At 44.6% G+C, this 23,062-nt stretch overlaps 1 protein-coding gene across 3 annotated transcripts in view; it reads right to left on the bottom strand.

Moving 5' to 3' along the window:
- Positions 1 to 10,186: 10,186 nt before the first annotated feature.
- The window catches only part of PCYT1A (phosphate cytidylyltransferase 1A, choline), a 132,050-nt gene continuing 119,174 nt past the window's right edge, over positions 10,187 to 23,062 (bottom strand). For all 3 annotated transcript variants that reach the window (XM_069212813.1, XM_069212812.1, XM_069212814.1), the window contains 3 exons: positions 19,573 to 19,715; positions 12,480 to 12,668; positions 10,187 to 11,716 (listed from right to left, as the gene is read on the bottom strand). In XM_069212813.1, the coding sequence (XP_069068914.1) occupies positions 11,507 to 11,716; positions 12,480 to 12,668; positions 19,573 to 19,715 (542 nt within the window). In that variant the 3' untranslated portion in view covers positions 10,187 to 11,506. The remainder of the gene's footprint in view (positions 11,717 to 12,479; positions 12,669 to 19,572; positions 19,716 to 23,062) is intronic.

Below are 23,062 nucleotides of genomic sequence, written 5' to 3'. Positions count from 1 at the left end.
CCTCTCGCTCGTGGAGGTGGGCTTCAGTTCCAGCCAGGTCTGCTGGCCCCTCCGGGGTGTACAATTTCACTGGACCCTACCAGCTCCCTTCCCAAATTAGGAGTTTGTCTGGGGGTGCCAGGCACCGATCCTGATATAGGTGCCTTCGACCACGAGTACCCGCAAACAATGAGATTCTACCATGGTAGCAAGACAAGGGTTCTGGACACACTGTCCTTCCAGCACAGCACTCCCGCTGAAAACTGAGGTCACCTATGTCATGGCTTCTACCTCGGAGTGCGTGGCTTCTACCCTGGAGTGCGTGGCTTCTACCCTGGAGTGCGTGGCTTCTACCCTGGAGTACGTGGCTTCTACCCCGGAGTGCGTGGCTTCTACCCCGGAGTGCGTGGCTTCTACCCCGGAGTGCGTGGCTTCTACCCCGGAGTGCGTGGCTTCTACCCCGGAGTGCGCGGCTTCTGCCTTGGAGTGCGCGGCTTCTACCTTGGAGTGCGCGGCTTCTACCTTGGAGTGCGCGGTTTCTACCCTGGAGTGCGCAGCTTCTACCCTGGAGTGTATATAGCTTCTACCCTGGAGTGTATATAGCTTCTACCCTGGAGTGTATATAGCTTCTACCTTGGTGTGCACTGTTGTGGATTCTCGATTTTACTAATTTACTGCTTGCTTACATACTAATGCATCCTAAGGCTGAGAATTTGTAATGGGTGGGTGGCGTAATGTGTCTTCTGGAGTTTGTCTAATGTGACTCGGGGGGGTTTCTCTTTGTGGGGCGATGCCATTCATGTTGGACAAGTAGCTCGTTTTTCCAAGTCTTGGGTGCAAGAGCGGTGATGCTGCAATCTTGGCTGTGATGGATGGAAGGCACTGCAGATACATTTGGTAAAACCAAGTGCCCTCGGCATTGTTGGCCTATCTTGTAGACCTGCACAGATTGCTTAATGGGGTATATGGATGGCAATCTTGATTTCTCCATTTTAATTCCCGTCATCAATTTAGAGTCAAGGCTACAGAAGTAAATGCACAATAAAATTACAACAAATTTGTGTCCGTTTTATTCGCTATAAATATTTTCGGTGGCTGCAGAGTTATCGCTGATGAACTGGGATCCAGTAAATTAGCGGTACTTAAGCTTCAAATAATAAACCTGAATTCAGAATCATTGATTGTGAAAAGAGGGTTATTTATGAAGACTACAAAACTATAGGAAGTTTTGTGACATCATGTATAAAGTTTTGTGAGTGCCACTGAGAGGGCATGGTGGTGGAGCCCATCACAAGGGAGGGGCAGCACGATGTCCAGACTTACTTTTTCACCAGTGGCCATTCCCTCTCCCCAGTAGTCGCTGGTAGAGATTCAATACGCATGTTGAATGTAGCCATTGTAAAAGTACTTTTTAGGTTGCTTATAACTTTTGCCCTGTATGAGGAATCTGGATAAACCTTTTATAAACACAAGTACCCTTAAACTTAATTTTGGAGAATTGCATGCAAACTGGTCAAAGGGGTGGGAGAAGTTAGAAGAGTAACCCAAAAGCTACGTTTAGCAAGGAAATTCCCATAGGCAAGTCTCACTAGCCAAGTCCATGCAGACAGAAGACAATACTTAGCCAGTACCTGTCAAGGGGTTTTGGACAGAGACTGCCGAAAGACAACTCATGAGCCAATGTCCACTGGGTGCACCGTAGACTGTAGAGAGCAGCCGGTGCGGTTGGGGCCTGGGAGAAGGGCGTGGCCGGCAGTGCTCTAATAGGTAATGTCACTTGTGTTATTGATTAGGACACTGGGGATGTCATCCGATGTAAGGGTGAAGCATTGAGAAGTTGGGTGAAGGTTACTGTTGCTCTACAACCCGCGAAACACACACGCCATCCGCACACCCAACAGACCCACCCAATCCTGTGCCGTAGTGAGACTGATCACAAACACCAAACTATTGGAAGCTGGGACAAAGCCATGCATTCAAGCTCTTTCATAATGCAGAGTGGCACATCTTCACTACTGTTCATCCATCCAGGCATCCATCAGCCAGTCACTGGTGTCCTCACATTATCCAGGTGTGATGCACGACACTGTTCCTCCCCGCACCACGGCTAAACTGAGTGGAGAGGTCAGTGTATTCCACAACACTGCTACATGGGCAGAGGCGTTTTAAGGGACTAGCAAAGAGGTCCACTGCCCTGGGCCCGACCTGCCACGCCGCCCCTCCCCTGGGAAATGATCTTTCTCTTTAAATAACCTGTTCTTTTTTCTCTTCTTGAACCCTTTTCCTTCTCTCTGCCTCCCACTACCCCTGACTTTGTTTTTTCTCCATCCAGCCTCATATTAAGGACTTTCACGTCCCAACAAAGACCTATTTTGGCAGTTTGTGCGACCTCGTTTCTGAAGGTTCAAAGTATAATTCAGTATTATTTCGTAGCCCCCGGACTTGAATTAACAATAGATGGGCAAGAAAATGTAAAGTATTTTTTAATGGAGTGGCCCCAAAATATGCCTTGCCCATAGCCTTAAAACTCTTCAAGATGAACTGTAAAAGGGTGTACCCCAAACTAGAGTATTCAAGACTGAGGAGCGTCGCCCCTTTATCCAAGTGAGAACCTACTTTATAGTTTGAAGGGAAAATATAAGCTTTTATATTTGTCACAGAAATCTAGAAAAACACGCAGATGAATGAGTGAATTTGTGGCAAGTGAATCTTTTCCTAACCACGGTCCTCGAACAACCTCTGCATTGGCACATTCACCAGACATTTAAGGGTTGGGACTAGAAGGAGGATACATACACGTGCTAGCCACTCCCCAAAGGAGCCTCTGGTGTGCAGTGCAGACCGCAGGCTTGGGTTTGTCAGTGCTTGTGTACACACAATAAATCTGCATACATACTTTTTGGCTAATTTTGATTCAGATTAGTGAGGGGGAAGCAAAGTTATGGGCAGAGGGGTCCCAAAACCAGATCCACATGCTATGCATTATTCCGCCATCTAGTGTTGGGCTCGGAGTGTTACAAGTTGTTTTTCTTTGAAGAAGTCTTTTCGGAGTCGCGGGATTGAGTGATTCCTCCTCTCGGTCATACTGCGCATGGGCATCGACTCCGTTGTTAGACTGTTTTCCCACAAAAGGGTGTAGGAAGGAGTGATGGAGTGTAATAATATAAATGTTGTATAGAAATAGTAAGTAAAAACAGATGTCCATGTAAATGTATATACATATGTTCAAATTAGAAAAACTGCAACGACTACAGGCTTCCGGGGAGGAGGGAGGGTGCACGTGAATCTGCAGCACTGCATGCCACGAACAGATGTACACTGGGTAAGTGACATTTTCCGTTCGATGGCATCTGTAGCTGCAGATACACATGCTATGCATAGACCACAAAGCAGTTGTTCTCCCCATAAAATGCGGCGGCTAGCCTGTAGGGGTTGGAGTTGTTTGAAATAATGTTTTTAAGACAGCTTGACCAACTGTTGCTTTGAAAATACATCTACACAGTAATGCTTTGTAAATGTATGTGGTGTAGACCATGTGGCAGTTTTAGATATGTCTGCCATTGGTATGTTTCCTAAAAATGCCATGGATGCACCTTTTTTCTTAGTGGAATGTGTTTTAGGTGTTATCAAACGTTGTTGTTTTGCCTTAATGTAACATGTTTGAATATATTTAATAATCCATTTTGCTAATTCTTGTTTTCAGATAGGATTCCCTTTATGTGGTTGTTGAACGGCAACGAAAAACAGTTTTGTTTTTCTGAGTTCTTGTGTTCTATCCACATAGTACATTAGAGCTCTTTTAAGGTCAAGAGTCTGAAGGGCTCTTTCTGCAATTGAATCTGACTGTGGGAAGAAGACTGGCAATTCCACTGTTTGGTTTATGTGAAAAGGGGATACTACTTTTGGCAGAAACTTTGGATTAGTTCTAAGTACAACTTTATGTTTGTGTACTTGGAAAAAAGGTTCTTCAAGAGTGAATGCTTGTATTTCACTAACTCTTCGTAATGAAGTAATGGCAACTAGGAAAGCAACTTGCCAGGTTGAGAATTGAATCTCACAGGAATGCAAGGGTTCAAAAGGTGGGCCCATTAGTCTCGGGAGTACAATATTGAGATTCCAAGCAGGAACAGGTGGTGTTCTAGGTGGAATAGTATGTTTTAGTCATTCCCTGAAGGCTTTTATAACTGGGACTCTAAAGAGTGAGGTATGTGGTATAGTCTGCAAATACACTGATATAGCAGTAAGATGAATTTTAATAGATGAGAAAGCTAAACTTGACTTTTGTAAATGAAGTAGGTAGCATACAATATCTTGTATTGATGCTGTAAGTCGGCCAATGTTTTTAGATTGACAGTAATAAACAAATCGTTTCCATTTGTTAGCACAGCATTGCCTAGTTGTAGGCTTGCGTACTTGTTTGAGAACTTCCATGCATTCTAATGGAAGTTGTAAGTATCCAAATTCTATGACTTCAGGAGCCAAATCGCTAAGTTGAGAGCACTGGGATTTGGATGTCTGATTTGTCCTTTGTTTTGTTTAAACAAATCCGGTCTGTTTGGAAGTTTGTAGTGAGGTACTACCAACAGGTCTAGGAGTGTTGTGTACCAATGTTGTCGTGCCCAAATTGGGTCTATGAGTATCATGGTGAGAGGTCTGACGCAGTTTGTTGACCAGAAATGGAAGTAGTGGGAGAGGGGGGAAAAGCGTAAGCAAATATCCCTGACCAGTTGATCCATAGAGCACAGCCCTTGGACAGAGGGAGAGGGTGTCTGGATGCGAAGTTTTGGCATTTTGCATTTTCACTTGTTACAAATAGGTCTAGTGAATTTCCCATTTGTGTATCTGTTGCTGTGTTCACCTTAGGAGATCTGCTAGCTGATTGTGTATTCCTGGGATGTATTCTGCTAGTAGATGAATTTGATTGTGAATTGCGCATTTCCATATTGTGTGGGCTAGAAGGGACAGTTGAGATGAATGTGTCCTGCCTTGTTTCTTTAGGTAATACATGGTCGTCATATTGTCTGTTTTTATTAAGGCGGCCTTGTGCTTGAGAAGTGGTTGAAACGCTTTTAGGGTAAGGAACACAGCTAATAATTCTAAATGGTAATGTGATAATTTATCGGTTTTGAATCCCATCCCCCTTGAATGGTAAGGTTGTTGAGATGAGCTCCCCAACCTGTCACTGATGCATCCGTTTTTATTGTGGTCTGAGGCACAGGGTCTTGAAATTACCGCCCCTTCATTAAATTGCTGAGATCTCACCATTGAAGGGACATGTGCGTTTGTCGGTCTAACACCACTAGATCTTGTAACTGGCCCTGTGCTTGAGACCACTGCTGTGAGAGGCACTGTTGTTGTGTTCTCATGTTTAGTCTTGTATGCAGTACTATTGCTATGCAGGATGCCATCATTCCCAATAGTTTCATGATAAATCCTACAGTGTATTGTTGATTTGGCTGCATATGGAGTATGAGATTTTGATAAGCTTGTATCCTTTGTGGATTTGGCTAGGCTAAGGCTTTTTGTGTATTGAGAATAGCGCCTAAGTAAGGCTGCACCTGTGCTGGTTGAAGATGGGATTTTTGGTAGTTGAGAGTGAACTCTAGTGTTTGTAGGATCTCTATTGTGTATGGAGTGTGTTGTTGACATTGTATAAAATAGCTTGATTTTATTAGCCTATCGTCTAGATAAGGAAACACATGTATGTGTTGTCTTCTTAGTTAGGATGCTACTACCGCTAGACATTTTGTGAATACCCTTGGGGCTGTTGTTATGCCGAATGGCAGAACTTTAAATTGGGAATGTTTTCCTGCTATCACAAACCTTAGGTGTTTTCTGTGAGCTGGAAGGATGGGTATATGGAAATACACATCTTTGAGGTCTAATGCAGTCATGTAATCTTGTTTTTGTAATAGTGGAATGACGTCCTGCAGGGTTACCATGTGAAAGTGTTCTGACAGGATATATAGATTTAGGGATCGGAGTTCTAGGATGGGCCTGAGAGTGCCATCCTTTTTGGGAATGAGGAAGTATAGTGAGCATACTCCTGTTCCTTGTTGAGAATGTGGGACCGATTCTATTGCCTGTTTTAGTAGTAGTGATTGTACCTCTTGTTGTCATAAAACATTGTGTTCTGGGGACAACTTGTGATAACGTGGAGGAATGTTTGGAGCGGTAGAAATCAATTCTAGGCAATAGCCATTGTGGATAATTGACAATACCCATTGGTCTGTGGTGATATTTTGCCATTGGGAGTGGAATTGCTGCAGTCTGGCCCCCACAGGAGATGTGTGGGGTTGAGGGATGGTTAATAAGTCACTGTTTAGATGGGATAATGGCTTGTTTTGAGGCCTGGAATTTACCTCTGGTTCTAAAGTGTTGACCTCTATAAGAACCTCTAAATCCCCCTCTTTGGTACTGCTGTTGTTGCCCTTGTTTTGCCTGGGAGGTAGAAGCCTCTGTGGATTGTGGCTTAAATCCTCCTCTAAATTGTTGCCTACGAAAGGAGCCTCTGTTAGGTGTTGTATATAATGCTCCCATTGCTTTGGCAGAGTGAGTCCTTCCTGAGTTTTTCTGTGGCAGTGTCAACCTCAGGACCAAACAGGTGTTTTTATTGACAGGCATATTCAGAACTGGCTGCTGTATCTCTGGCTTGAATCCAGAGGAACGTATCCATGTGTGTCTGCGTATGGCGACCGCAGTATTCACACTTCTAGTTGCTGGATCTGCAGCGTCAAGTGCAGACCATATTTGGTTGTTACTTATGGCCTGACCCTCCTCAACAATCTGTTGTGCTCTTTTTTGGTGTTCTTTTGGCAGGTGTTGTAAGAGTTCCTGCATCTCGTCCCAGTGGGCTCTATCAGACCTTGCTAGCAAGGCTTGCAAGTTTGCAACTCCCCATTGGTTAGTAGCTGGTGTTGCTACCCTCTTGCCAGCAGCATCAAATTTCCTACTCTCTGTCAGGGGGAGGAGCATCCCCTGACGACTGGCTATTAGCTCTCTTTCTGGCAGCACTGACAACCACTGAGTCTGGAGGAACTTGGTGGGTAACGTATGCAGGGTCTGTAGGTGCAGGCTTATATTTTTGTCAATGCGTGGTGTTAAAGCCCTAGCTTTGACCGGCTCACTGAATATTTCATCTGCATGCTTAATCATGCCAGGTAGCATTGGGAGGCACTGGTATCGTGAGTGCGTGGAGGATGAGGTGTTAAAAAGAAAATCCTCTTCTAAAGGTTCACTGTGCATAAGCACCCCGTGGTACGCTGCTGCACTAGAAATAACCTGCGTGTATGCAGTAGTGTCTTCTGGTGGAGTAGGTTTGGAAGGGTATAAGTCCGGGTCATTGGCAAGAATAGGATCCAGATTATAGAGATCCCAAGGAGCAATCGTATCACCATGAGAATATTGTGAACGAGTTGGTGAAGGCAAAGGTGGTGGGCTAGTGGGTGGTGGCGAAAAAGAAAGTTGTGGTGAATGAGGAGGAGAAGTATGGATAGGTAATGGCTTCTCCTTCCGTTTAAAAATCTGTGCTGGTGGTGGAGCAGTATCTAAATGTTTTTGTAAAGCCAACTTTCTCTTGGTCTGTAGAGGAGGTGCAGTAATTATTCTGCCAGTCTCTTTATGGATATGAATCCTTGATTGTCTCTCATCCATGATTTCAAGGATTGGTTGAATCTCTGTGTCCTCAGAAACATGATCAGATGGTCTATATGACTGTTCGTCAAGTGATTTTGAGCTCTGCTTAAGATGGCTCGAAAGTCCTTGTTCTTCCGAATAAGAAGACTTTTTATGGCTCCAAAGTTGAGGTTTTTTTGGGCCTGCAAATACAGCTGGTTGTTTCAGCTCTGAAGCAGGACGTCGAGACTTCAACTCCGAAGAGTGGGGACGCCGACTCGGTTCGGACAGTGAGCTTTTGGTGGACTTGCTCGACTCCAGTATCGACGGAGGTGTGGCCTTTTTTGGCACCGAACCTGAAGATTGGTCGACGAGAATCTTTTTTCGGGTCAAACCATGGCTCTCTGGCAGTGGTGCACCCAAGGCCTTCAAGGACTTTTTATGAGTGGGCGTAGGGGCAGTTGTACTCACATGCTGACCAGCAGTAATGGGTATCTTCCTCAGAGTTTTCTTCGGAGTCGGTGTCTCTGAGGGAAACTGCTGTCTGCGCCTGTTCTTCCTCCATGGTGTCGATATGTTCGGTACTCTTCAACGCCATTTCCAGACTCCTGGCTCTCTGATCACGCAGGGTCTTTTTGGATCGAAACGATCAACAGGCCTCACAATCCTGTTCTCAGTGATCAGGGGAAAGACACAGATTACATACAAGGTGTTGGTATGTGTATGGAAATTTTGAATGGCATCAGGGACAAAATCAAAATGGAGTCCGATCCATCAAGCTTCGACGTGGTAAGCCCTAACAGGCCCAAGTCGTCGGACACGCACAGAAGGGCGAAATTTAGTTTGGCGGTACTATCGGTTTGAGTATAGGTGGAAACGCGATCGAAACAATACCAACGGTTAAAGAAGTTATCTGAAGGTTCCAATTTGAAATCTTGGAGCGAGAGGAAACGCATCCTAACCCGACAGCGGAAAGAAAACAATCTAACAACTGAGTCGATGCCCATGCGCAGTATGACCAAGAGGAGGAGTCACTCGATCCCGTGACTCTGAAAAGACTTCTTCGAAGAAAAACAACTTGTAACACTCCAAGCCCAACACTAGATGGCGGAATAATGCATAGCATGTGTATCTGCGGCTACACATGCCATCGAACATTATATATTTTTAGCAATTGTGTCTCAGCTGAACAGATTTCCACAAACTTTACATGAGAACAGTGCCTGGTCCACCTTGAATTTCTTTTGTGGCTTGCTGTATGTGTGCGCAGTAGTCTTTGCAACAGACACATTTAGGGGATGCAGAGATTCGCCAGATAGCCATCACTCAAGAAATTACACTATACACATATACACATTTTGAGAGCTGTGTCGAAGCATTCAAAGGCGTGTTTTTCAAGTTCAACTATGCACATGTTTAGGGTAACATCCACACACAAGTTGTTTAGAGCCAAAAATCCAAGGACTGGTTTGTGCCTTCATTCATCATGTGGTCGACCCAGTGTGCTTACTTGTGTCAAGAACTTGTGCCAGGAAGCCCTGCAAGAACTTCATGGCGCTGCATACACCAGTGCTCTAGATACTGGTGCATGGAGGGGTATGTACCAAGCTCCTTTCACCATGGGTGACCTCTGCCCCTAAGCCTGCTGGTGCCAGACTAATGGCTGGTAGGAGTTGGTCCACAGTAGTGGGACACAACCTCCTATGCTGCAAAGCGGGGAGACTTCCCAATGGGATACCATTTGTGTAGTCGGTCACAGACCCAGGATTAAAGGGGTGTTCGAGCGGTACTTCAGTAGATTCGGGGTTTCCCACTGCATATATACACCTCACGGATTCTAAGGTGCATTCTTGTATTAATGGTGGGCTGGTGTCTGTCTTCCTTTTCCTGCATGTCCTCCTATGCTGCCCTCCAAACTCCCCCCTGACCCCACACACTTCTCTGCACCAGCCACTGTAACCATCAAGACCATGGTTTGTGGCAGCTGAACCCTCTTGGTTTCCTCAAACAAACCCATGCTCAACTCTACTTGGAGGTGAGAGCGAGAAAAGTTCAAGAATCTCCAGGGTGGGCTGATGTTTAGTCCCAGGCTGCATCATCCCTGCGCACAGACTGTCCTCCCTCTGTGGTGTGACATGGACCACAGTCTCCTTGTCTACATTTCTCTGCGACACCCGCAGATGCTGTGCCCACCAGCAATGAGTTTGGCTCTCTCCGAGCCTGCTCCGGTGTGGCTCCCAAAGTGCTGACCCTACTGGTAAGAAGTGTGGTCCTCCCTGTTCAACGGGTCCCTCCTGTGTGGTGGATATGCCTCTCCACCACTAGCACAGGCACACTCCACTGCAACTGTGACCACTACCTGCTACACACCCATGCTAGTAACTAGGACACGCACGAGCTGCTGCAAACTAGCAGCAACCAAGGAAGGCAGTACAACTGCGTCCACCTTGTGATGAAGACCATGTCTGGCACTTCTGCTTCATTGCTTTCATAATGCTGTCAGTACAGGCCTGATGTGTGGTGCAAAGTGTGCTAGAATATTTAACACAACACAACTGCTTAAGAGATTGTTATACTAGGCAACTGCACAAAGTAGGAATTAAACATTTATTTCAAAAATAAAACAACACAGAAAGGACAATGTCATTATTGTATGTTATGCCTGCATTCACTGTATCTGAGATTCCATCCCACTCAAAAGCTATGCATTGGCATTTTTTAGAGATATATATTAACTGTTTACCTTTGAGTCTCTTTTGGAGAAAATGCATTGTCAAAATGTCCCACCTGGTACACTGCTTGCTAAAGAAGCTTGGAATTCATAACAGCATACAATATTGATATGTTTTTAGAAGGAAGTTTTATTTCCTACTTGGGTTAACAAACACACATTGAAAAATGACAATTACACTACATGGTCAGAGTCAAGTGGTGCCTTTCCCTTCTGTCCTCAATACGAAACGCAGAAGACAGAGGTGACGACACACTGCACCCAAAACCCAAGTTCTTGCAATCTTCTGTGGGCACCACCTGAGTGCAAGGAAAGTGCGTGTTTCGGCTCTTCGGGTCTGGTAGGACATAGAACTGGAGAAGATACTGCGATCCAATCTCCAGAGTGTTCAGAGCCAGGCTCCATTTTATGACACAAGTGGAACCCATCAGTGAAAGCTCCACCTGTGCACTTTCGAAGGTGCATAGTGGTCTGTTGTGCGGACCCAGGCCGCTATGAGGCACACAGGGTCCTACATACGTGTCTACCAGTTTCGAGTTCCCAAGAGGACTGAGAGAAGCCACCAATGGAGCTCACGGCTCCTCTCCTTGTTGTTGTATGGCCACGTTTTTATGTGTTTGTTAGTTTCTTTTGGTTTTTCGAGCATTGCCCTCACCCAATCCCCAGCTTAATCTTTGTGTCAACATTCACAATTGGGACTGCGTGGCTCCACAGGAACCTGAAGTTTCAAAAGCGGAAAGGAAACATATGCCAACAAGCAAATTAACTTTGAATCCTTTAAATTAAATTCAGGGGTGTTTAGGAAAGGAAAAAAAAGACCATAAAATCAGGATATATGCCTGAGGGCTAAGTTAAGCCAAAACCACTGAATTATCGATTGCCCAAATTATAAAACCACGTCTCATTTAAAACCACAGTTTTGTCAGATGAGAAGAAGGAAACAAGAGATTCCACAGCTAAATAAGGTTTAACAAAGCTGGTTATTTTCTAGGGACACAAGTCCGTGTTAAAGAGATGACAGCAACTACCCCAGGACTCACTGGGTGTTTCATCCAAAGCTAATCCTTTCCTTCCCGGTTTCACTGTTCGCGAAGATACTTCTTCGACGCCTCCCTGTTTCACTTCTCCTTAGGCTTAGTGCAAGGCTACAAAGACAGAGTCAAGGCTGGCCACCCTGCCAGCTTAGTCCTCTTCATCTTCGCTGATGTCATAGGCAGCGGCCATTTTGGACCGAGGAAGGTTGACGGGTGAGGAGGATGGAGACATCTTGGTGGTAAACGGCCAGCGGAAGGCGGGCGAGGGGGAGCGCTCCCGCACAGGGCTGCTGCTTGGGCTCTGTTTGGGGCTGATTGCTTGGAGCATACGGCCTTTTCCCTCCTTAAGCATGTGTTTCTGAAAATTGAGAAAGGCAGAGAGCTCATCAGGAAAAAGAATGAGGAGAGCTGAAAGTGTCAGACTTAACACTGTAAGAAACAGTTCCCAAGGATCAACCCTGCTATGACTCTGGGCAACTTAGGGGCAAGAAAATATAAATCTGACATTTGCATAGCCCATGAGGCAGCTGCATTGCTTCAGAATCAAGGGCACTTAATAATAAGGGTATACAATATTATTCCACGAGAACAAGTGCTAGATACAACTTTCAGATAAATCAGTGACTACGTAAAAGATTCCCCTTTGTGGACATTTTATCTAAATGTATGTCACTGAAACAACCTCAGTTTAGGAGAAACCCATCTCTTTTGGACAATAGTGGATATTGGACAACCAGAGCAGGTCTACCAATCCCTGCATCCATCCCTGATCTAGAATAGTGGGGGGTAGGTCTCCACACTGAGTAAATGAAGGAAGACAATGAGATACTGACAGCGAGAGTGACCGTCAGCCGCTTGAAGAATGCATCCTAGGAGCCACAGCAGAAGTGCAGTACACTGCAAGTTTTCAACTGCAAGCTTCTAGTTCTGGAGGTCTTTGAGTCGTAAGAAAGACCATGAGTTGCTGCTAACACCACGGGACTCCCCTTCACACGAACATGGAGGGGCTGAAGTTAGGGTCAGCATTCTGGCCTTGTACGTGAAATGCTCAATTAAAGGCAAAACAACCAAAGGGGCAGAAGGCTGAGACCCCCTGTTCAGAATGCTGTGAAAAGACTTACCAGGGCCCCCTCGGGTCCAAACATCTCCAGGAAGTTACCAATGAATTCCCGCGATTTCTCCTCCCACTTTTGAATGAGGTCGATGCTTTTCTCCTCCACCTTCTGGACGAACTCCTTGGACTTCTCCTCGACGTCTTTCACCTTCTTCTTCACCTTATCCACCCTCTCTTGTAAGTTGTACTTCTTCTCCTAAAGGAAACAGAAACAAATATAAGACAGAGGCTCAAGTAACTAAACAAAATCCTAAAACCATCCAACAATTCAGGTTATTGCAACGCGACTACTACAAGTGTAATCTCATATGATTTGACTGATCATTTGGTCTGTCGAAGCATTAACAAACGTTCTAAAGGGCTTTAACTTTCAATAATTGCCCACCACCCTAGTTATGCATCCCAAGCCAAGGGTGAATACGCATAAAAAAGGGTGAAGACAATTTTCTCAATGGAAATTAATGCTATTAAACATACTGACCGGAAGCAGTAGTTGTTCAGAAAAGTCCAGCCGGCTTACTTTAAAGAAACTAGGACTAACTGTGTGCTTTTGCTTAGTGTACTTGTTAAGCCAACTTCTGGAGACAGGCATTGGGATGTGGCATCATAAGTACTCTGAGCAGGATTACACCGCAGCCGAATCTTTAAAAAAACAATGAGGTAGACCTCGGTTTTGACGGCTTAGCTATCAGACCTCACAAACTTCAGAGTTGGACACCGCAGGTCTAAAATCGCTCTGGGATTTCATATTGGTCATTCGATGGACTGGACATTCTAAAGTGAAATACTACCCCACCGGCCATCTAGCATCTAGCAGTAAGAGAAGTCTGATTTATGGGACACATCTTGGACACAGTCACTTCAGTATATAGTCATACTTTATTTATTAAACATCTCTGCATACACTGCTTTTTGGAGAATCTCTGCTTAAGAGAAGCAGATGATATATGACAGAACAGCTGTTGGTGGTAAGGATGAGCTTCACAGGAGGTAAGTCACAGTCAGCGTACCCTTCAAAAGTGATCCTAGGAGCGTGGGGCGACTTGCCGAAGCTTTATTGGACCTAAGAGCTGGAGGCATGGCAAGGAGGGATGTTAACCGATCACCTGAGGCTGAAAAGAAGGGCGTTCCAGGAGAAGGAGCTCCAAGATGACTGATACAATTCAGAAGGTGGCAACGGTGTTGATTCTATTTAAATTATGCCATAGGGAGATACTGAGTGATCGTCTCAGCCAGAAAGTCAATGGCAAGAGAGTGATGGATTGAAAATTCAGCAACTTGTTGAGTCTTAGCCCATCCAGCTAGTAGACTGAGTAGGCACTGGAGCCAAAGAGCTTTAACATATCGGTAGAGAAGATGTGGACTTTCTTGAACCTTTTCAAGGAGACAGAGTGCATTTTACAGGTGACCTGAAAATGGCTTATGACCGAGCTGGCATGGAGGAGTCAAAGGGGGTTCATAGGGTCTTAAGTTGTGATTCAAATGGATTCTGAGTTTGCAGACACAGGGATAAGGGAGAGTACCATTTGTGATGCTACAGGAATGCTAATGAAGTGGCCCAGGGATTCCTGGGAAGTGGACAAACAGCCAGTATGAGATATATGGAACACCCGTTCTACCAAAGAACAAGCAAGAACCACCTCCTGGGGTCTGCTGGGCAAGACACACTCAAGCACACAGCAGGCAAGACGCATATTTGGCAACCCGTTGGGTTAAACCCCTGCACTCCATGGCTGTTTAAGGACCTTGTCGTCCACTTCCAGAATAAAAAACAGGATGTGCGCATATCCACGCACACAAGTATAGACACAGACATACACACAAGTCCACACACACCCACCCACACGCACATCCACACACGCACACCCACACACACACACCATCATTATAATCACTGTCACACAATGGGTGGAATAATAATATTTTTTCATTGACAAACAGAGTAAAGTATCTAAATTAAGTTTACAATCATCATTTCCAAAGTGGAATTTCTTAACTGACAGCAATCATTAATTCTGTAGCCTGTATAATGAGGAGCTGAAGGGATATGGCCAAGCCTACATCAGTAAGAAAGAATATGTTCGGGCTCTACAGGTTTGCCTCTAGTCTGCAAGGCAGTACATACTATATCAAGACATTGGATTGACTTTGGGGCCTGTGATATAGTTGCGATATGTGAATAATGGAAGTACTGTGTGGTACAAGGTACTCATTCTGGCCAGCATATGTCAAGAAACATTTTGCTCAAATGAAAATGAATACTGCTTTTTGTACCAAAAGGATCTCCCTATCTATGTGTACATCTCTTTCCAAGGCTCAACAGCCAAGGTGGTGGGAGGATCCATGTTTTAGAGCAGAAGTTACTCACCTGACAGACAGCTGCAAAGCCTGATGTCTCAGACAGATTCCCTTGCTGGTATCTTTTACCAGCCCTTTGTCCTGTCCACAAAATGTGTTTGACACATTAAAACATTGTGCAGGAGTGATAACTGGTAGGATAAGAGAGGGTATTTTTACAGTGAACTCCAAAAGAATGAACCTTCTATTGGCAGGGACCATTGGCACTTCCAAACCTGACCAAGGGCTCGGGTTCAAGGATTTCAACATAGTGCAGAAAGTGGCGGGCGACTGTCATCATTATGTCAAACAGAGAATCCCAAAGGCATGCTCCAAAAACTTGTTTAGGACGATGGCCCATAGCTTTTTATTTTACCCTAGATGTTATAGAAAACTGCTATAATCAGATATCAGATCGAGGTCGGGATCGCACATAAATTCACAAAGATCCTCTGCACTCGTGGAGAGGCCCTGCAGTTGTGGCAGGGGGTGGGCACACTCATCGCGGAACTTCCCCAACGGGTAAAAGTAGTACAGAGGTACACCACGAGTGCAGGCCACTGTCGTGACTGTGGAGCGTCTGCCACGAGCGCAGAGGCTCTTTGTGAATCGTGCCCTAAATCTTCAACGAGTGCTAAAAGAGAACTGAAGGGTTTGAAGATGGAGAGGAGGTTGATGATCAGAGATGAGACGCTTCCAGCATCAAAAACAGACAAAATTCTCAGCTGTCTCCAGCCTACTGATCATCTATAAATCCTGCAGGAGTGGCATTCTCATCTTTGCACTCTGACTCCAAAAAATGTGAGAGATCACGGCATCAGAGTCGTTAAGGCTTTTACTGTCCAGGAGACATGCCATATGCCAGGGTGCATGAGTATATCGCCCCAAAAGTCAAAAGCATTAAAAGACCTCAATGCTAAACCGTCAGAAGGGAAACGTGCTTAGATTGCCTGTCAGTCGGGGATGAGGAAGAGCATATAGAGTCACCTTGCTGCCTAAAGCCTCAACTACAAGGCTTTGATGTATGGGATGCAGCGTCAAACAAGCCTAATCGGCAGAGCAGGTCTATCATGTCTGGCAATATGGCGGCTCCTGGGGTGCCAAACATGGTTTTGAGCACACCGCCATCAAAGTTTCTGTCAGGCCTTCAAAGGCTGTGAGAATGAAGGGACTGGGTGTAAGATCTTCGAAAGCTAGTTCGCTTTGGTTTCCATTGTTGGGAATCATCACTGCAGTAGAGAAGCTTCCTTCAGCAGAGACCCCAATGGGGAATCAAATACCTTCCCTAGGGACGAATCAAGACAACTAGTACGATGAAGGTCTAAGTACAGACCAGAATCAGTATAATAAGAGGGCAGCAAACTGCCGGTCTCCAAGTCTTCCTCCTCATGCAGTAAGTACTAAAGACCTTGAACTGCAACTGAATCTAGCCCAACATGGCTTCAAACCATTGGAAATACTGGCTTCGGTGCAAAGGTCTGGCCTGGAAATCCTCCCACACTACAGGCTTAACTTAATGATCTTATGATGTGCCAATGAACAAAGCTGCATATCTCAAAGTAGCGTTTGGGTGGGATCCAGACCCTCGCCTTTATTCACTTCAGTACAGGAGTGGAGTCGTGGCAGGTAGAGGCAAAGGAGGTCAGTCAGGCAGAGGCTGGTCCCGCCAGCAGAAGTCCAAGAGAAGGCCCTGGTGGATCAACGGTACCCAAAGGCACTCGAGGGGGGGGCAGGACTATCCAGAACAGCTGCAGTAATACTTACTTGAAGGCCTCTACTTGCTATGGAGTTGAGCAAGGTGCGGGAAAATTGTGGCCATCAGCTCTATCTAGGGGATGGGTTTGGCGTGAGACAAATGGCGAGGAGTCGGGCCCTTAGAATGCCAATTGTGGGATCTGTCCCTGGAGCGATAAGGAGAGGACAGCTGCCTGGAAATCTTGTGCTTGCACAAAACAACTTTGTCTTGCCCGAGGATGGTAATCTGCAACAGGACCTGCAGCAGCAGCCCAGGACTTGGATCTCAACCAACCTCATTTATTGTTTTCAGCAACATACAGCTTTGCGTCCCGCTTCCTTGGTCATCATATGCAACAAGGGGCATTTGTCACAAGATTTCTAATCATGCGTGGAGCCAAGACACCAAATGTAACATCATGCATTTGTGAAACCAACCAGCATCTTCTGAGAGCAGTATTGCAACAGCAGTAGCCTTTTTGGCAATCAAAGATGAAGTAATACGGTTTTGGAGACTATGTAATTGCGATTTACACATCCAATCACATTAGAGAGTACTCCCCAGTTGCAAATCCTGTCCTTAGAAGTTAGAGGAAGACACAATATCTCAGAGAACAAAGAGAAGGCAGTACGGCTGACTGGGCATGTTTTGAGTTTCTACACCACTAAGATGGAATCAGTGTCTCTGCATCCAAAGGTGTAGTCATCGCAGGCACTGTGGGAACTGGGGGACAGGATGTGAAGGTTGGAAGATTCATCATCGAGTCTGGAGTAGCGTCCGCTCATATGTGTCAGCTGGTATTGTAGGAATTCAAAATGTCAGAAAGGGAAGCCTGGTGGACAATGAAGTGCTCTGGTGACAAGGTACAATCAGAGAGACACCACAGTTAAATTAAACTATTTTAGATGTGAGTTTATCAAGCTAATAGCTCTAACTCGAGCCAATGCAAGACCCATTACATTGTAAATGCTTGTTTTTTTTGTTTTTTTGGAAGCGTGCTCCCTTTTCCTCCACTTTCTTGTACTTCATATGCACAACCCTTTCTCTAGCAGGACAGAAAATAACCCTGCCAAGTGCTCCTTTAGCGTGACACTCTTTCATACAGTATTTGCTGCAATTTGGGACAGACCTTTCTCTTTTTTGTACACATCCTAATTTTATTACACTGTGAAGTGAATGTACAGCCCAAGTAAAAAATGTCTACTTGGGAATTCATGCAACAATGACTTATGTGCTCATAGGAGCTTTATCGTCTGGGACATAAACATGCACCTTTAAAGTGACACCTGAAACCTCCTTAACACTTTACTAATGGTCTCTGAACCACAGGCATCAGAGTAGAGTGATAAAGATGTTTAGTGCTGAGGTGAAGTACATGGTGGACACCGGTTATTACAAGTTTCCATCCTTATGCTCCACCACCCAGAGGCGCATGTACTCCCTCTTCACTTGCACGATTAGGAAGGAAGAAGGGAAGTGAGAGAACACACATGGTGCACCTCTGGGGAACTCAGTGGGCAAAGAGATACAGAAACACACACACAAACATACAATAAACAGTGTGACTGCATGATTTGAACATGTGATGGAGAGTGATAAAGTGTGAAAGTCAGTGTGCAACTCAGCACGCAAGGGCAAGTCTTTCTTTTTTGAGCAGTGAATGGATGTTTTTGAGCGCATGAGTGTTTGTTTTATGTGTAAGCTTGGGTGTTAACTACATGTGTGACTGAGTATGCTTCCACATTAATTGTGTGACTGCGCGGACCTGTTGGTGAAAGACAGAGTGATGGGGGTATGAGCGCCCTTGTGAAAGTCTAATAATCCCAATGTGCATGTCCGTGGATGAATGAGGTGTTCGGTGAATTTACTACCCAGTGAGGGCGTCAGTCAGAAGTTAGGGTCAGTGACGTAATGTTAGAATCCGTGTGTCTTTGTCTGCAAGAGACCGCCACTTTCACATTTGTGGAAACTGCAATCACTGGATCTACTACTTTCCATGGTTCCCACACACTGTACAACTCTCAGTATGAAGTGTGGGGTCTGGAGGGACAGGACGCGGAGCCAGAACAGGTTACAAGAAGGCTGTGCAGTGAAGGTGAACAAGCAACTTATCAGTTCTTGTGTTTGGGGTCCTTTGTGATCGTTTCCCAGGCACCAGCCTATTCCACCACTTCCTGCTGTGGAAGAGACATAGGGATTAGAGAGGCAGTGTCCACTGCACACAACAAGAGCAAACTTCCTTGCTCAGTTTTCCTGATTCCTGCTTTACGAGCTCAGGCAAGTCTCTTTTCAAAAACTTTCTCAGTGGTAGTACTCTTAAATAAACTTACTTAAAAAAATGTTTCTTTATCTTTGTGAGTTAGTGACATTTATTAGTCTTCTCTAGGTTTATGCCAAGACCACCTCAGCAGACTGATTACTGACATTCACATGCTGCTGGCACAAGAGCTAAAATTTTCCACCATGTAAAACATTTTTCTTCGACAGACAAAGGCGCAGGGAAGAGCAAATGTTGAACATCACTCATACACGGATATGGGTGGACAATCAGATGACTTGGACAACAACGACAGTTCACGCTCTTCCCTGGGTGCACTTTTTCATAATATGTGCTGTATAACACAACCTTTAAATAAAATTAGATGTGAGCAATGCTGTTATTGGATTTTTTTACATATCACCTTTCTTACACTTTAGCATTTTGAAGAATAAACATCTCCTTTGCCAGAGTCACCAGTTAGATCAATAGAAGATGTGAAGTGTCCCATGAACTATCACTTGAGTCACTAGAGACAATGAGTAGCACTGACTGGACATCACAGCAAAAATGATCACATACCTCTGGAGCTAAATATACCTGTGCTAAATACAAAAGTGTAAAATAAAAAATAAAAAGGACATTCATAATATAGCCTCCTATGCATCTTAAATCTAAAACTCTGATGTACTCCATTCTTCAACGTACAATCGTGGCTCACACACAGATGAGCAACAGATAGTTCGTGTACAGAAGACAGCGAAAACTCACATTTATAAAGCTGACGTTAAGTTCTTTGGCCGTGTAACCCCTCTGCAGGTTCCGTCTGGCGTATACATCATAGTCCCTCACAATCCTTGTGATGATATCTGATGTCGAGATGCCTTCAGTCCTCTGAGTCGGTGCGAACATGCCTGTGTCCACCAAACGGGCGGGGAGAGAAGGCAGCCAAGTCATACAAAGGGCTGATGTTTACACATTCTTAAAAACACAAACATAGTGTAATCACAGCGTATAATTAGGACTATGAAACTTCCACCTTGCTTTCCTGATGGGCAGAACATCACCACTGTACATGATGAGAAGGAATTTCAGAGTCCTCCTTAAAGACAACAGGCTTTCTCGCAGTGAATTTACAGCATTTTGATGTCACTTACCAGCAAGAAGACATTTATCATGATGCTCTACAGGAAAGAATTCAAGCAGAGGGACACACATGGAATGATACATCCTGGGAGATCACAGGACACTGCATGCAAGTCTATAAAAGACTAGCCTCGGTAAATGATTCTAAGATCTCAGATTGGACAGCTGATAGAATGAAAGGGAGAGTAAAGTACAAAAACAAACAGGCATTCAGAGGAACTTGGATAACATGACCTCAGTTAACTAGCCCATTCACTACAACATCACGTGAGCTCCTGCTCGCCCCATCCTGACTCGGGAACATGGAGCACATTACCAACACAGAGCTATGGCAGCGGCTCTACCACTGGGAATACTGCTTTTTTTTTTATTGTACAGAAATTCAATATTTTGAAAACTATCTACAATGAGACATTTGTAAAATAACTCAAAGTCTGCTCCTGTTACATATGTTAGAAAATAACAAATGTGGCCGATTACTGTTACATCTGCCACTTAGCTGCATACCTGGGACAAAACAGGCAGTGAAACACACAAGAGGTCAACCAAACACATGAGTAAAGCTCCCACTGAAACAAAGCCTGGAACAGATAGTGAAACTCACAAGAGGTCAACAAAATAAATGAAATAAATGAGTGAAGCTCACACTGAAATAAAGCCCAGGACAGATAGTGAAACACACAACTGGTCAACAAAATGAATGAGTAAAGCACCGACTGAAATAAAGCCCAGAACAGATAGTGGAACACAAAAGAGGTCAACAAAATAAATGAGTTAAGCTCACACTGAAATAAAGCCCGGAACAGATAGTGAAACACACAAACCAACAAAATAAATTAAAAAAACTGCCCAAAGTGAATGAAAAGAGCCCAAAAAGTTAAGCGCAAGCACGGTTCAAGGGATATGGTGGGAAATATTTCAATGTTATGCTAGGCTGCGCAGCTAGCAACGCGGCATGGACCTTTATAAGCAGGTGAAAAGGAAACATACAAAACCAGAGGCAGCACCGTGTGTTTGATAAAATATGGGGCTTCTGGTTGAATTACGGTTTGGATGATTCATTGGAAGAAGGAAGAAATCCTGGCTGAAGTCAAGTTGAAACATCCATCAACAGAGTGGAATTAAAATCTTGTGATCCCGAGAGACTCAACGCCACTAGCTACAATGGACTGAAAGTGTAGACCCTGAAGTCAGGCCAAAAAGTGCAATTTTATTGTGGCCCACTTTTGACAAACCAACGCGCTCCATTGCTGGGAATTGTTGTTATGCTCCCTTTTGTGTTGTATAAATTGAAAAAGGAAAACTGGGAATAAAACAATATTTAAAGAAAAAGGAAAAAAAAAACATTACATTAGGCTCATTTCATAACATACGCTTGCTTGGCGGGTGCTGCTCCAGGACGCGTGCCTCAAGGGAGCAAGGAGCACAATACTCCGCTGGTACCTGCGTGAAGTTCTACCTACACGCTCCTCTGCAATCTCTGTTGTCAGTAGATTTCCGACTGTGCTGTGATCCTACAGTGACTCAGGGAGATTGTTACAGAACTAAGCATCTCTTAAAGTCGAAGAACAGACGCTTGCTCTCACACAGCTCCCGTGGAAACAAAACTGGGAGCATCCATTTGATAAAGATGCTTAATCTGAGATGTTGAAATAGGCAACATCGGGAAAAGGGGAGATTCCCAAAATTCAAGGTGCAGCATGTATAGGATTTTAAGTGAATCCTACTACTGGCGGGAAGCTGGTGGACCCGTGCCAGTGTTCAGAGGTGCTGTCGGGAAGGGGGCTATCACTTCTTCACCACTTCCAACCCTTGCAAGCTAGTGAAGGTACAAGGCGTGGTGAGAGTCCATCCTCTTCCACATAGTAAAGCACTGACACTGCTCTGTGGCATGGGTCTTGGTAGGCCTACGCATACAGCTGACATTCGTAAGCTGGTAGGCCAACGCATACTGCTGACATTTGTTGGCTGGTAGGCCAACGCATACTGCTGACATTTGTTGGCTGGTAGGCCAACGCATACAGCTGACATTTGTTAGCTGGACAGACATCTGGAGGTTATAGGAGCTATTAACTTCCTCTGAAGCATGAAAACTCATCGTCAGGTGGGGGTCAAGGTACCCTGCTAGGATTTTCTTTTTCACCAGAGATGACGAGTGTTGGGTTGGCCCGGCCCAACACTGCGCGCCATAACAAAGGCACAGATGCTGATGCAACTAGACTACTGGAAATTCATGTTATAGAATTAATCTTCCATTAACAAGAAAGAAAGACTCTAAATGAACACAATCCACAAAGGAGAATGTGAGAATGCGGAAACTATGCTGAGTAGGTGAGGGGGTGAGCAGGAAACAAAGCTCACAATAGGTTCCAAGAAAACGCCAACGTTTGCCAGGCTACATTCCGAAGCTGCAAGGAGACTCTTCAGTTGAATGTGCAAAACCAGTTGGGCTGATATTTCACAATGCCCCCAGGGAAGGGAGAGTACTGAATGAAAAGGATAGACGATCTTACACAATAGCATAAAAGTAGGCAACCAAAAAGTTGAATGTTGCAGAGAGTGAACTCTCACCACTGCAAACAGTATAGATTTTAGCTTGGGGAGGCCTAAAAGACCTGGTGACTTGGACCCTTAACAAACACAGGACAAGCAGCTGGTAATAAAATCAAAGCCCAGTGATGCGAGGTACCCAAATCAATGAAACCCTTGCTACTTTTTATATTTTAATACGAGGGAACAGCCCCTAAAGTAATATATGTTGTGCTACACACACACATTTAGGTTACATATACCAGAAAAAACATAACAAAAAACATTAATTACTTCAATAACTGAAGGACAGCTTAATACAATTCTTTTTTTTGCAGCAGGATAGATTTAAAGATATCTATGTATTATACAGATTCATTCAAACATAGCACAGAGACAGTCTACACACTGTGGACCACAGAATATACAAATAATTATTACTTTACAAGTAAGTGTACAATCGCACCTTACGCTACGCAAAAAACAGCAATGGGCATTAAAATACTTCTGAGCCTTTTACAACACCAGCTTCATGCAACAAAACGAGTTCTAAGATTTATAACCGTCTGTCCCTGTAAATGAGTTA

Source organism: Pleurodeles waltl, chromosome 11 (assembly GCF_031143425.1).
Source record: "Pleurodeles waltl isolate 20211129_DDA chromosome 11, aPleWal1.hap1.20221129, whole genome shotgun sequence".
NCBI lineage: Eukaryota > Metazoa > Chordata > Amphibia > Caudata > Salamandridae > Pleurodeles > Pleurodeles waltl.
Note: the sequence above shows the minus strand (reverse complement) of the source record. Positions and strands in the feature narration are given on the sequence as shown.